Source organism: Chiloscyllium plagiosum, chromosome 6 (genome assembly GCF_004010195.1).
Source record: "Chiloscyllium plagiosum isolate BGI_BamShark_2017 chromosome 6, ASM401019v2, whole genome shotgun sequence".
Taxonomy (NCBI): domain Eukaryota; kingdom Metazoa; phylum Chordata; class Chondrichthyes; order Orectolobiformes; family Hemiscylliidae; genus Chiloscyllium; species Chiloscyllium plagiosum.
This window is the reverse complement of record NC_057715.1, coordinates 64,757,014-64,770,501: the sequence shown is the minus strand read 5'-3', so window position 1 is coordinate 64,770,501 and position 13,488 is coordinate 64,757,014. Positions and strand designations below refer to the sequence as shown.

The 13,488-nt window shown below is 37.9% G+C and overlaps 1 protein-coding gene across 6 annotated transcripts in view; it reads right to left on the bottom strand.

Moving 5' to 3' along the window:
* Nucleotides 1–13,488, bottom strand: part of LOC122550648 (mitogen-activated protein kinase kinase kinase kinase 4) — a 285,957-nt gene that overhangs the window by 76,065 nt on the left and 196,404 nt on the right. For all 6 annotated transcript variants that reach the window (XM_043691715.1, XM_043691718.1, XM_043691717.1 and 3 more), the window contains exons 9-13: nucleotides 12,435–12,513; nucleotides 11,242–11,417; nucleotides 10,445–10,517; nucleotides 7,346–7,556; nucleotides 1,079–1,240 (exon numbers count right to left, since the gene is read on the bottom strand). In XM_043691715.1, coding sequence (XP_043547650.1) covers nucleotides 1,079–1,240; nucleotides 7,346–7,556; nucleotides 10,445–10,517; nucleotides 11,242–11,417; nucleotides 12,435–12,513 — 701 coding nt within the window. The remainder of the gene's footprint in view (nucleotides 1–1,078; nucleotides 1,241–7,345; nucleotides 7,557–10,444; nucleotides 10,518–11,241; nucleotides 11,418–12,434; nucleotides 12,514–13,488) is intronic.

Sequence of the window (13,488 nt, the reverse complement as noted above, 5' to 3'; positions counted from 1 at the left end):
TTAATTTGGCGAACCTTCACTGTACTCCCACCATGACAAGTATAAGGAGACCAAAACTTATAATTCAGATGCACTCTCACCAAGGCTCTATGTAGTAAAATAACCAGTCTAAGTCTTATCATGGCAATGCCCTTGAACAAGAGAAGTTAAGTTATTGAAATACAATACCACATCTCCCATTTGACTATATCAGCATTTAAATGATATGCCCTCAAAATAATAGCGATTACACTCAGAGGATCATGCTTTAGTGATTATTTAGACATTTGGCAAGCACCAACAAGATGTACTGATAAATTGCTAATGAATACAAAAAGGCAACACTATTCATATCTTTTTCTAATGCTATTCTCAGCTTAATTTGGCTCAGCAAGTGTGAAATACCTAGTGTTAAGGGATATCAAACAGGATTTGAAGCGGCAAAGTTTAAATTATGCCAAGCCTGCTTCATGGTTTTTAAATGACTGCAAACTAGAGGATATAAGTCATAAAAAAAACCCAGATTCACCACAGAAATTTGAATTTCGCCACATCCACTTGTGTTAAAATTTTTGACCATTAAAATTTTTTAAAAGGAAACATCAAAAGGGTTATAAATTTCACATCTGATGTCTTCAATGTTGAACCACTCAACACAAACGCTGTGGAAAGATTGAGCTCTGATGCAAGACAGATGGGGAGTAGGAACAGTGGAGAAAGACAGAGAATGAAGTAGTGAGGAACACAGTGAATGAGAAATGAAATGGGAATGGACAATGTGCTGCCAAATTACTTGTGCTATGCTTTTGAATGCTCTCAGTTATACCATTAGGTGGGAGAATGAATGAGGTACATGTTTTGCTCTATCAGAACAGTGAAAGAATGAGGCATTGTTTGTTTCAGTTTGCTTGGATATATCTTGCCAGTCATCGAGTAGTATGGTCAACAGTCATACAGAAATTTATGGACCCAAACTATTGCTCATGCAGCAAAATGAGGAGAATAAATTCAAACTAGCACACAGAATATCATTTTGATAACTGGGACAGCAAATTCTTGGCTCTGTATTAAGTAAATGAAGAGCGACAACAAAAATCACCTGCTCTCTCTCCACTCGCCTCTTTTCTTCTTCTGCCCTTCTTCTTTCTTCCTCTTCCTTCTTTCGGCGTTCCAGTTCCTCCAATTTTCGCTTTTCCTCCTGCTCACGCCTTCTTTGCTCACGCTCCTGCTGTCTTCGTGCTTCTCGCTCCCTTCTCTGCTGCTACTCAAACAAACAAAATGCTCAGTTAGGTCCCATATAACTGAGTTGTTGCATTCACCCTAAATTAAATTTGGCACAAATGTCAGTTCTGGGCTTTCCATCATTTGATTTCAAATGTGCCATATTTATAAATCGAAAAAGAAATTGCATAAAAATGGCATTATTTATAAACTGGTTTAACAAAGTTTGAACAAGTAGCTATTCCACTGTCAGGCAATGTACACTTTGGTGGAGTTTGTCAGTAAATGTAAATAATTAAGACTTAATCACAGATACAAAATTAACAACCATCTTGTGGTCACTTCCTGGATTTTACAACGAACATTTTTGGAGAATTAGCCAAGGGTAGTACACACATTTCATTTGCACCTGTCCAAGTGTTTCTATGACTTTCTTTTGAAAATACAGCTGTGAGAACAATATAGAGCACTTAAAGTGTGCTTTTAAGCACTTACCCAAAAGTTAAAATAGGGTAAATGGAAACAATTTATTTACTGTACATCGGAACTAAGATGTGATTTCAAAACAACCACACATACTATGACATGCAATTTGAAAAGGATTTTGTCCAAGCAGAATGAGGCTGTGCTTTAAATATTTTTGCTGAAAAACAGAAATATTTTATCAAAATGTTTTGTCTTCCACTCATCAGGACAATTCACAAGAATATCACATCAAGGGGAAAACTAGCATTAATACTATATGAGAGGATAGTGTTAATTGATTTACAAGTCATGTCTGACTGATGGAGATGTTACCATGGAGAATGCACCAGTTAGTAATGATTGCCAGTTAACTGTCCGCCATTATTTTAATTGTAAACCAAGCAGGCTGGCCCTGGTTGGTCATGGCATTAGCCTAACAAGTGAACTGAAAATAGCTACCACCCATTTTCCTGAAGTGAAACAGGCACATTGCACATACATCTTAAAGAATAGGACGCTGTCTGTATGTAGCTTTCAGTGCACAAAAATGCATCATATATTGAGGCCAATTGACAATGTAAAATTGGTTGCACACAGAATTATCCAGAAAATCCTGTTCAATAATGGTGTTCAACATTAGATGTGATTCTATGTTTGAATTTTGCAAGTTTAAACTGGTGGAGTTATATGCTGTTTCATCTGATCTGATTTATAAATCTGATCTTCATCTGATTTATCGTTGACATACCAAGCACCGCGCTGGCACTGAAATCCATGTAGCACAATTACTCATTTGCGTGAGACCCCAAATAACCTTTTGGCAGCACCGTTAAATATTGGCATTGAAGGTTGGAAACGAAGTAATTGCAATGAGTGTATATATCCCCGAACCTGAACCAAGTAACTGCTCACAAAATTGAAAAGTAAACTTCTCATTAAGTTTGTGTGCAATGGGTGAGTCAGACTTTCCATATTGCATAAATCATACAGAAAGGTGGAGGGTGGGTTGCAGGCGGTGGGGGCAGGGGGAAATATCCTGGGGATGAGTGAGTGATGGGGTGGAACTGAAGGGACATACCAGACTCAAAAAGTTCACTCTTTTTCTCTCTCCACAGATGCTGAGTTTCTTCAGCATTTTGCTTTTTTTTCTTTCAGAACTCGAGCACTTGCAGTCTTTGATGTTAATCAAGTTAATTAAGCCAAATTCCTTAGTTTGACACTTGTCCCCATCTCATTACCTAGTGATGCGGTGATCTGAACCCCAGCCTTTTTCTCTGCTGACCTCTTCATTTTCCAGGATAATATTTGACCACTCAGAATCAAACTGCTTTGTTTAAAATTTAAACAAGGGCTGCAGTTAACTGTCAGACATCATTGACTCAAACATTCTCCATCAGAATGCCTCTACCAGATTCCACTGACCACCCCAATGATCTATTCTCATCCAGTAGAAGATTCCCTTTATTATGGTATTTTTTGCAAAACATCCTGATGGATACAATATGAAAAACTACGACGAAGTGTGCCTTTTTCAAATTTTGCACTACCAGACAATTATTAGTTTTAATATCTGCCCATTGCTTAGCGACTGAATTTGTCCATCTATTTTTATTACTCGATTATCACTTTTTTCCCTTGATTTCATGTATAAATTTTGCATTATTGAGCAAAATTCCAACAGTATTCGGCCTTTTTGCTATAAATCCGTTTCTTGAATAAAACAGCATTTATAACCTCTCTCATTATCTACAACGATGGCAAAATTGCGATCACACAGTTGTAATTCTTTTTACCATTAAATCATGTTGATTGTTTAGATTAACGGCAGTTTGTAAATTAAAATACGGCAGCATAGTGAATGAATTACTGGAGTAGTAAGCCAGAGGGCTGGTCTAGTGATCTTGCAGAATGGGGGTAGAATCAAACCCTATCATGTGGGTTAAGAATTTAAATGAATTGATAACACTTCTGGAAAGATGAACTATTATCAGTATGGTAACAATGGTAATACAGCTAATCAGTATGGTGACCTGATAGTCATTTTTTTTAAAAATTGCCCATGATACATCCTTCCTTTGCACAAGGAAACCTGGCCTTCTTACAGAGTTTGTGGTTTGTTTTGAAGTCCAGACCCAACAGCAATATAGTTGACTCTTAACTATCTCAAATTGCCTAAAAAGCCATTAAATCGTGCAGGACAATCTTGATCCATTGGTTATGGGATTGCTTGGCTCTTTCTACTCTGCTACTGCTGTTTAGCATGTATGTCCTCTGGCTCACCAGAAGTTGGCAACTCTTGATATTCCTGGCACTGCTCATCTGCTATTCTACACTCCTCATTGTACCAGTTGCTGTCATGAACTTGATGATAATGCAATAGAGTGAGATTACAGATTGTGATGGAATGCAATTCTATTGCTCTTGGCTACAGCTTCTCATGCCTATCATCAGTTTGAAGTTGCTTGATCTGTTCTACATTGATGCCAATTAAAACGATAGCCTGATAGCCATGCCAAACAGCATAATAAATCAAGATCTTAAATATGCAATCCTGTTACATCCAGTCACAAAAAGTGGCAGGGAATTAAACAACCAACAGGAGAAGGCGGCTCCACAAACATCAAGTAGATCCAGTCACTGTACCATCTTGGCCTCCTACTGAGCTATCCACCATCATAAAAGCCAGTCTTCAGCCAATTTGATCCATGCCATTTGATTAAAAACATCATGGAGAGCACTTTCTTAAAGCAAATACAGAGGATCCTGACAACAATCCTGGCTACAGTGCTGATCATTTGTGCTGCATTAGCAGCACAAGCTCAAGCCAAGCTGCTTCAAGGTAGCTACAAGAAGGACATTTACCTGACAATCTGAAAAATGTCTAGGTATGTGCCTTCCATAAAAAAATCAGGATAAATCCATGGTGCATTGACAGTGCTTTCAAATAGCCTACTGACTGTTGTTCTGTTCAGATACTGCCACAATGTGGCTCCAAACCTCATTATAGTATTGTTCCAAACATGACAAAAGAGCCAAATTCCAAAGTTGAGGTGAACGCGACTTCACCTTAACATCTCGGAGTGTGGTATCATAGAGCCAATATTAAACTTGACGTCAGTAGGGATCAAAAGAGAAAATGCGTCACTGGCCTGAGTCATTCCAGAAGGACGTAGTTGCTGGAGGCCACTTAGCTCAAACCTTGGAATATCACTGCAATAATTCTTCAGAATAGAGACACAGGCTTAACCATCTTCAGCTGTTTCAACAACCATCACAAGGTCAAGACATGGATACTTGCTGATAATTGCAGTACTCAGAACCATTTCTAATTTCTCAGTTAGCAAAATTCATGCCTGGCAACAGACTCTATGCATCTGCTTTTCCCTGTGTCACTGAGATTTACAGCCTTTGGCCCAACACATCCATACATGTAAAAAAATCCACCTAACTATTCTAATCCCATTTTCCAGCACTTGGCCCTAGCTGTGGGGGGCTTGGTATCACAAGTGTACATCTAAATACTTCTTCATGTCATGAGAGTCTCTACCTCCACCACCCTTACAGGCAGTGAGCTCCAGATACCCACCATCCTCTGGTTGAAAGTTTTTCCTCACATCTCCTCTAAATTTTCTGCCTCTTAATTTAAATCTGGTAATTGATCGTCCATCAAGGAGGAATGTTTCTTCCTGTCTACCCTATCTACCCTGTCCCTCAATGTTATATATCTCAATCGTGTCCTCTTTCAATCTCCTCTGCTCTAAGGAAAATAACCCCAGTCTGTCCAATCTCTCTTCATAACAAAAACTTTCCATTCTGGGCAACATCGTGGTAAATCTCATCTGTACCCCCCTCCACTTCTATCACATCCATATCTCACATTACTGCTGTTGAATCTTCACCAAAGTTATCTGGCAGGGTAGAAGGGGAATTCATAGACTAGATGATTTACTGGGGCGTCTGGGTAAGTAACGTGATATGAGGAAGTTAGAAATTAGGAATTCTGCAGCAAGAATCGAGGAACGTCGATTATCCGAAGGACATGGGCAGGCAGTACTTCATTTTGTTAATCAAATTCTAGATAACCGAATGCTGGATAACATAGTTTAGCTGAGCATCACAACCTTGCAATCTTGCTGGATAATCCAATATTCGGATAATCGAATGCCAGATAACCGAGGTTCCTCTGTACCTCATATCTCCTGGCTCTCCAAGCTTGTCCACCAACTCACAGCCCAAGTCTGGACTGTGAAATCCTCCATTTACTTCACTGAGCACAACTCCAACAACCCTCAAGAAGTTTAATATCCCCAGGGACAAAGCAGTCCATTTAATCCACACCAATCCATCACTTCAGAACATGAATTCCCTCTGCTGTTGGCTGCAGTGTGCATCGTCTACCAGAGGCACTTTGACAACTTGTCAAGGTTCCTTTCACAGCCTATACCCATGATTTCTAGTGTCTACAAAGTATAAGGATGGCAAAACATTGAAACAGCTCTAGCTTCATGTCCTCGCCATATCAAATAAATTTGTTTCTTTTTAAAATAAACTTAATTGACAAAATGTGGTTGCCAATGGGTAAGCCGGCATTTACTGCCCATCCCTAATTGCATTTGACGAGGTGGTGGTGAGGTCCCTTCTTGAATCACTGCAGTCCATATATTTTAGGTACAGCTACAGTCCTAATCAGATAAGACTTCCACGATTTTAATCCCATAACAACAAAGCAATGACAATTTAATTCCAAATAAGATTGATAGAAGCTTGAAGAGGAACTTCCAGGTAGTGTTCCCATCTGTTATCCTTCTCCTTCAAGGGAGAAGAGGTCACTGATTTGGAAGATGCTATCGAAGGAACCTAGTTGAGTTGTTGCAATATATCTTATAAATGGTATACACTGCTGCTACTAATGCACCGGTGTTGAATGGACTTAATATTAAAGATTGCAGATGGAGTGCTAATCAAGCAGGCTGCTTTGAACTTGGATGATGCCAAGCTTCTTGAGTGTTGTTGGAACTGAAAGTGGAGAACACTTCATAACAACCCTGGCCGGACACTAAACATGCAAAAAATCACATTCACTTGTCTTTTCAATGAAGTGTAACAGCAAGAAGATAGTCAAAGGAAGCTTGGATTGCAGAAGGAGCTACATGATTAAACCTGTCTGGGCCATTGTTTCTTAAAATAAGGTTGTATGCTAGAAGTAAAGTAAATATTTGCTAAGTGGAATGCCTTTCAACTTTTGATAGAAATTTTCAAGGTGATACAAGAATTGAAAGGCAATAGTTTCTAAAACTTTAGACAGCAGCAAGGTACAGTCCAACAACATGTGAGTAGAAGGGTAGAACAGATTACTTTTTGACATAAGAATGGAAAAAGTAAATTTCAAGTAAAAGCAAAACTGGTGATAACCTTTAGTGTATAATGACCAAAAAGAAATTACACATCTTAAGGTAAACTTTGTTTTAAACCAAAAGTAGTGTGATGTGCCTAAAAACTACATCGATATAAAGTTTTGTTAGATAACATACTTTGTTAAAGTTATTCAAACTTGTTCCAAACTAAACTTGCCTATTGCCTCAATGCACTTGACACAAACATTAACTCATATTTAAAGCATTCTAATATTTCTGAAAAAATGCCCAAATCATAATGTCTTGACATTATTTTAAATTCTTACTTCTTCAAGTCGTCGCCTTTGCTCCTTCTGTTGTTCAATACGCTTTTGACGCTCTGCGAGGAGCTGTCTTTTATACTCTTCTTGCTCTCGTAGCTGCTGTTCTTGAAGGATTTGCTGCCTACGCATGGCTTCAGAGCGCTCCTTGTTTTCTTGCTGCAATCTCAGGAAGTCACGACGTAGAGTAGATTCTCCAGGCACATTAACAATTGAGCTACAAAAGAAAGAAGAATTTCTTTCCCCAGTGTTCTCCTTCACAAAGATAGTTTCAAGTGTAATAAATCTAAATTTATAAAACTACTTGCAGACAAATTTGGATTCAAAAAGTGAAATTGACCCCATTGAGCAAGTGTTACCCAATGCCTTTGGAGAAGGGTCAGTAAAAGCATAAAGGATGCACCATCCAAATTTGCTAAACAGGAGAAACAGCTAGGAGTTGTACTGAGTTATTGTTATGATGAACAGTAGAAATCATTGTCATTATAATTAAAAATAAATTCATAAATATAGACAAATTTTTTGAACTAACCACATATAAAATAGTTTAATTTCTGTCCGTCACATTGTGGGAAATAGTGAGTTTTGAGAAGATTTGTAACTCAGGTTGAGGTTCTGGATGTAGGTTTGCTCGCTGAGCTGGAAGGTTTGTTTTCAGATGTTTCATCACTATACTAAGTAACATCTTCAGTGAGTCTCCAAATGAAGCACTGGTAATGTAGCTTGGTTTCTGTTTAAATGTTTGAGTTTCCTAGGGTTTGTGATGTCATTTCCTGTTTTCTTCGGGGGTGGTAAATGGGATCCAAATCATCATGTTTGTTGATAGAGTTCCAGAGTTGCTTCTAAGAATCCTGGATACATGAACGTCAACTAGCCACAAAACGACATGACCCACTCTCACTAGCATTCTTACAGACGGATGAGGAAGGACACCACTTTGGGACAACACATCCATCCTCGGACAAGCCAAACAGAGACTTGCACAAGAATTCCTAGAAGGAATTCACCGACCCTAGGAAACTCAAACATGTAAATAGAAAGTGGGCTACACAACCAGTTGGTACAACTGGTCTGTGCTGGTGCAGGATGCAATGCTTCACATGAGTCTCCTATCACTCTACTTCATTACTTCATGTACCATTCAGCAGTATGTAATGTGATACATACACGCACTATGGCCAATCAACCCAAATGTGAAATATTTTCCACAATAATTATTTTCTTACAGTACTTTCACAGGAAGCCACTATGCACATCAATGTTAAATGTTTCTCTGAAATTTACACCCTTTTTTAAAAACTTCCTTTTTGTTCATTCAAACAAAATGTGTGTGTAATGGGTCCTTCTCTGAACTTAATCATTCTTTGTTCCCTCAAAAAGTCAAACTAAGTATCTGTTGTTATATATCTGTACAACATTTACATCAAATTGCAATCGTGTATTGGGATACTCATGTCCTGATTACTCTTATTCTAAACAATCCTCAATTTCACGATAAAATCCTTTGGTGTGGAGGTGAAATTGTTAAGAAGATACATTTTTCAGCTAAATCTTCTCATATTTCAAATTACCTGCATACTTCAAATTTTCAATTCAGCATGGTGAATTACAGGTCATAATTTATGAAGTAGATTTCTGTGCAAATAAAAAAACACTGGTAGCTTTAGGGTCTGCACTAACTCTCACAATAGATTTGAACTCTCCACCACAGAGGGATATACAGAAAAGAGAATGGGCCGATCTTCCGTCTCAGGAAGATAGGCCCAGAGTGTGAACAAACAACAGAGGAAAGGAAGGTTTGTGCATCTACCCAATAGTCAGCTCAGGGTTACTGAAATAAACTTGCAATAATATTAGTCAACAGTGTGATGCTAGAAAAGCAGGTCAGGCAGCATCTGAGGAGCAGGAGAATCAACATTTCAGGCATAAGCCCTTCATCAGGAATGAGGCTTGTGAGCCAAGGGGGTAGAGATAAATGGGTGTGTGTGCGCGCGTGCACGTGCTAGGGAGAGGGTAGCTGACAGTGCAATAGGTAGATGAAGGCATCTCTGAAGAGAACACTTCAGAGAACATCTCCGGGACACATGGGCAAAGCAACCCCACTGCTCAGTGGCTGAACACTAACTCCCCCTTCCACTCTGCCAAGGACATGCAGATGCTGGTCCTCCTCCATGGCCAAACCCTAACCATCCGACGCCTGGAGGAAGAACATCTCATCTTCAGCCTTGAGACCCTCCAAACACACTGAATTATTGTGGATTTCACCCGTTTTCTCATTTCACCACCTCCACCTTATTCCAGATCCAATCTTCCAACTTGGCACTGCCCTCATGACCTGTCCTACCTGTCCATCTTCCTTCCCATCTATCCGCTCCACCCTGACCCATTCCAATTACACCCACCTTCATCTACCTATTCCACACTCAGCCAAATTTCCCCACTGCCCCAAATACCTCGCATTTATCTCTCTACCCCCTTGACTCACAAGCCTCATTCCTGATTAAGGGCTTACGTCGATTCTCCTATTCCTCGGACGCTGCCTGACTGGCTATGCTTTTCCAGCACCACACACTCTACTCTGGTCTCCAGCATTTGCAGTCCTCACTTTCTCTTTGCAATAATATTATTCATGCAAAGTTAAAAATCCTACGATGCCAGGTCATAGTCCAACAGGTTTATTTGGAAGCACTAGCTTCCAGGTAGTTGTGGCACAACCACCTGACGAAGGAGCAGCGCTCTGAAAGCTAGTGCTTCCAAATAAACCTGTTGGACCATAACCTGGTGTTGTGTGATTTTTAACTTTGTACACCCCAGTCCTGCACCGGCATCTCCAAATCAATATCTATGCAACCCCTTAACCAGAGGACAGTGAGATTCTGGCAGAACTTATTTTGAAGTGACAGAAAATAGAATAAGTCAAAATTAGACAGAAGACTGCAACAAAGATTATAGAAGAGAAAAGAGAGAAAAAAATAGAACCTGCAAGAGAAACTTTGGTCCATATAGAGTTTCCATAAGATTTGCTCCCTATTTGTCAAAATAATTACCAATTCTAGACATGTATAAATCCAGACAGGACACCTTAAATTTTAAATAACACATTACCTTGGCTCTCCTTCTTGCTCAGGCAACTCCTCCTCCTCCTCTTCACTCCCACTGTATTCATATTCAGTTTCATCTAAATTAAATTAAACATTGCGTTTTACATGAATCATGTCAATCTTTGTTTGGGTATGAAGGAAGAAGCTCAATGTTTATTACTGGAGATGGAAAACAGGCCTCGCTTTCATAACTGACGGATCATAGATTCATATAGCACAGGAGGAGATCACTTGGTCAATCTTACCTGCACAAGCTTTATGAAAGCTCAAGTTTCCCTTCACCACTGAGACAATATGAATCATTGTTGCATAATGTTATGGCATCAGGTAAATTATTTACCCAGCATGGTACTGCTAGGTATGACTACCATGTATCTCCAGAAAATGAACTGATGTGGTCTTGGTTGAAACAGGATGAGGTTTATTTTCTTCAGATGCTGATTACTCTGAAAGGTTACTTAATCCAGAAAAAGAATGTCTTTTCAACTCTGATGAACTGATCACTTCAAAAGTCAAGCAAACAATGTCTATTTTGCATTATAGAGATAAGGAGAAGTATGTTACATTGATAAAATGGTAAAATCTTATGGATGCTGATTTTGCTTACATTTCTCAGTGCATTCCTCATGCAGAAACAATTTCAAAATTCATTTGTATGAATATGGAAGTTTAAATTTTGCGTCTGTTAAATAGGAGTAATATTTTAATGTACAAAATTATTTTCTTTTGTTAACTGAAGAAGCCTACAATCAGCAATTAAATAACTGTTTCTTGTAATTGCATCAATATTGTACGCCATACCTTTTTCTCCTCTCTTCTTCCTAGTTCTATCAATATGATCTTTCAACTGGATTCGAACTTGCCGCTCATTTGGCTGGTCACGGATAAATGGATGTTTTAACAGGTGCTCAGTTGAAGGCCTTTGCATGTAATTCTTCACCAAACAGCTCTCAATAAAGCTGAAAAATTTCTTTGACCTGAAAATGGATGAAAATTTTATTTAAACCTGAATAGCTAATGATTTGGAAATTAACTTAAAATGAGATTATCCATTCAATTCTTGTTCAGTTTTGAATTTGCATACCTATCAGCAGAGTTGATTTTGCTCAGAGTTCTAAGCAAGGTTTTACTGATAACTTAAAGTGACTGTTCATATCTGCACAAGTATTTATTTTGAACACTATCTTCAAAAAACTCACATTCAGATAACATTCAAAATTTAATTTATGCATTAAAATTCATTTTCAAGTATATATGCACAGCACAAACAACTTCACACAGTACAAGGATTTCATGGCAGCTAAACAATTAATCATCCCATATCTCTGGATAGGTCAGGCTAGTACTATTGAAGCAATCTGTATGCTTTCATCATCCACGAATCGGAGACTCAGAAAATTCATTTGAATTGCTGGATTGACATCATTAACAAACAAGTTAATTGCAAATATCTATTTTAAGAAATGTTTAAGCAATATAACTGACGTATGTAATTCAAAATATCTGTTCAGTAAATTTCTAAGTACAACAAATCTCAAATACTAAAGCAGTGCAGCAAGGCTTGGTTTCAAGTCCAAGTCAGAAACCCAGACCCATCCCGGCACATCAGCTGGGTATTCCAAGAGAGAGCACAAAAATCTTAAGAATGTAGTGCTTCCACTGAAAATGGAAAGGAGCAAGAGGGTGAAAGGCTGTAAAATCCAGCAACCTCTTTAGATTGTAACAGAAAACTCACCTTTAACCATGTAGCAAAAGATTAACAGCTGTTGTGTAGCTGTAAAGAAAACTGTTTTAATTCAAGTTGCACAGGTCATAAATCAAACAAGCCATTGAGTATGAGATGCACACATTCATGAGGTCTGTACACCGGCATTTCGAAAATGCAATTTGACTAGCCATATGAAATTAACATTATTGCAGGTGCTGAAAAGTCAAAGAGCTCAATCAAGCAAATAAGTTGCTTTTATTTTAAGTATTAAAATAAATATACAAACCATTTTTTAGACTTCAGTCGTGGAGGGGGATTCCTGGGAATGAGGAAGAGTGCTCTCATTGGATGCATGTCACAAAGAGCTAAAAAGTAAAATTACAAAGAACAATTGCCTCATTCTAATACTTCAACAAATAATCATAATTAGTTAGCCAAATAAACTGGAAATCCAAAAATTATTTCATGAAATTTAAATAATTAGAGATTCATGTCAATTTCTCTGCTCACTCTTCTTTCGTATAATCTGTTATGCAAATCAAATGGATTAATAGATTTTAACCCAGAAACTATAATGAAACATCTTTTCTCAGGAATGCAAACAGTTTTTCATTTGTATTCTAAGCATCAAACAAATTATATGTTCTCTGACCACTTCCCATTACCAACTATATAAGGGAGCATTAGGAGAAAGTAATTAATGCTGGATATGAATAAGAACTAGCCAAAAGAAGGCGTATAAAATTAATTCAGATAGAGCTGTGTCCAGTTTTATATGCTTGCCAATGCATAATGCCTTCAGTCTCTAAATCTCTTAATTTGGTTTCATTCTTTTTTACCTCCAAATTAGACGATCATATTTTAACCAAATTGAAAGTTTGGCATTTAACTAAAAGTACTGTTTACTCAAGAAAACATCAAAGCATCTAATATATCAGATATTATATGGCATACTGTGGTATGACAGGAGTAGCAAAACAGCTTGCAGACATTCAATTAAGCAATCCACAATGAGGAAGGAACAAAATATATAGTTTTATCTTGAACCAGTAATCGGGATTAACTAAGATCAAGTGGTCCAAATTAGATCTTTTTTCTCTATGTTTACATTCTTCTATAAGTGAGCTCTAAATGTAATTGCTCTTTATCATATTAGTTATGTTAAGTACTGTCTTTAAATACACACTACATGTACTCTTACAAAAACAAACAACATTTTATGGATCTGTACTGAAAATAAGGGTCGATGCTGAGATGGAATCATTTCTAAGTCTTATGAAAAAGAGCATCTCTTCTACAATACCGCAATGATGATTGAGAAAAATCAATGAGAGACGCTC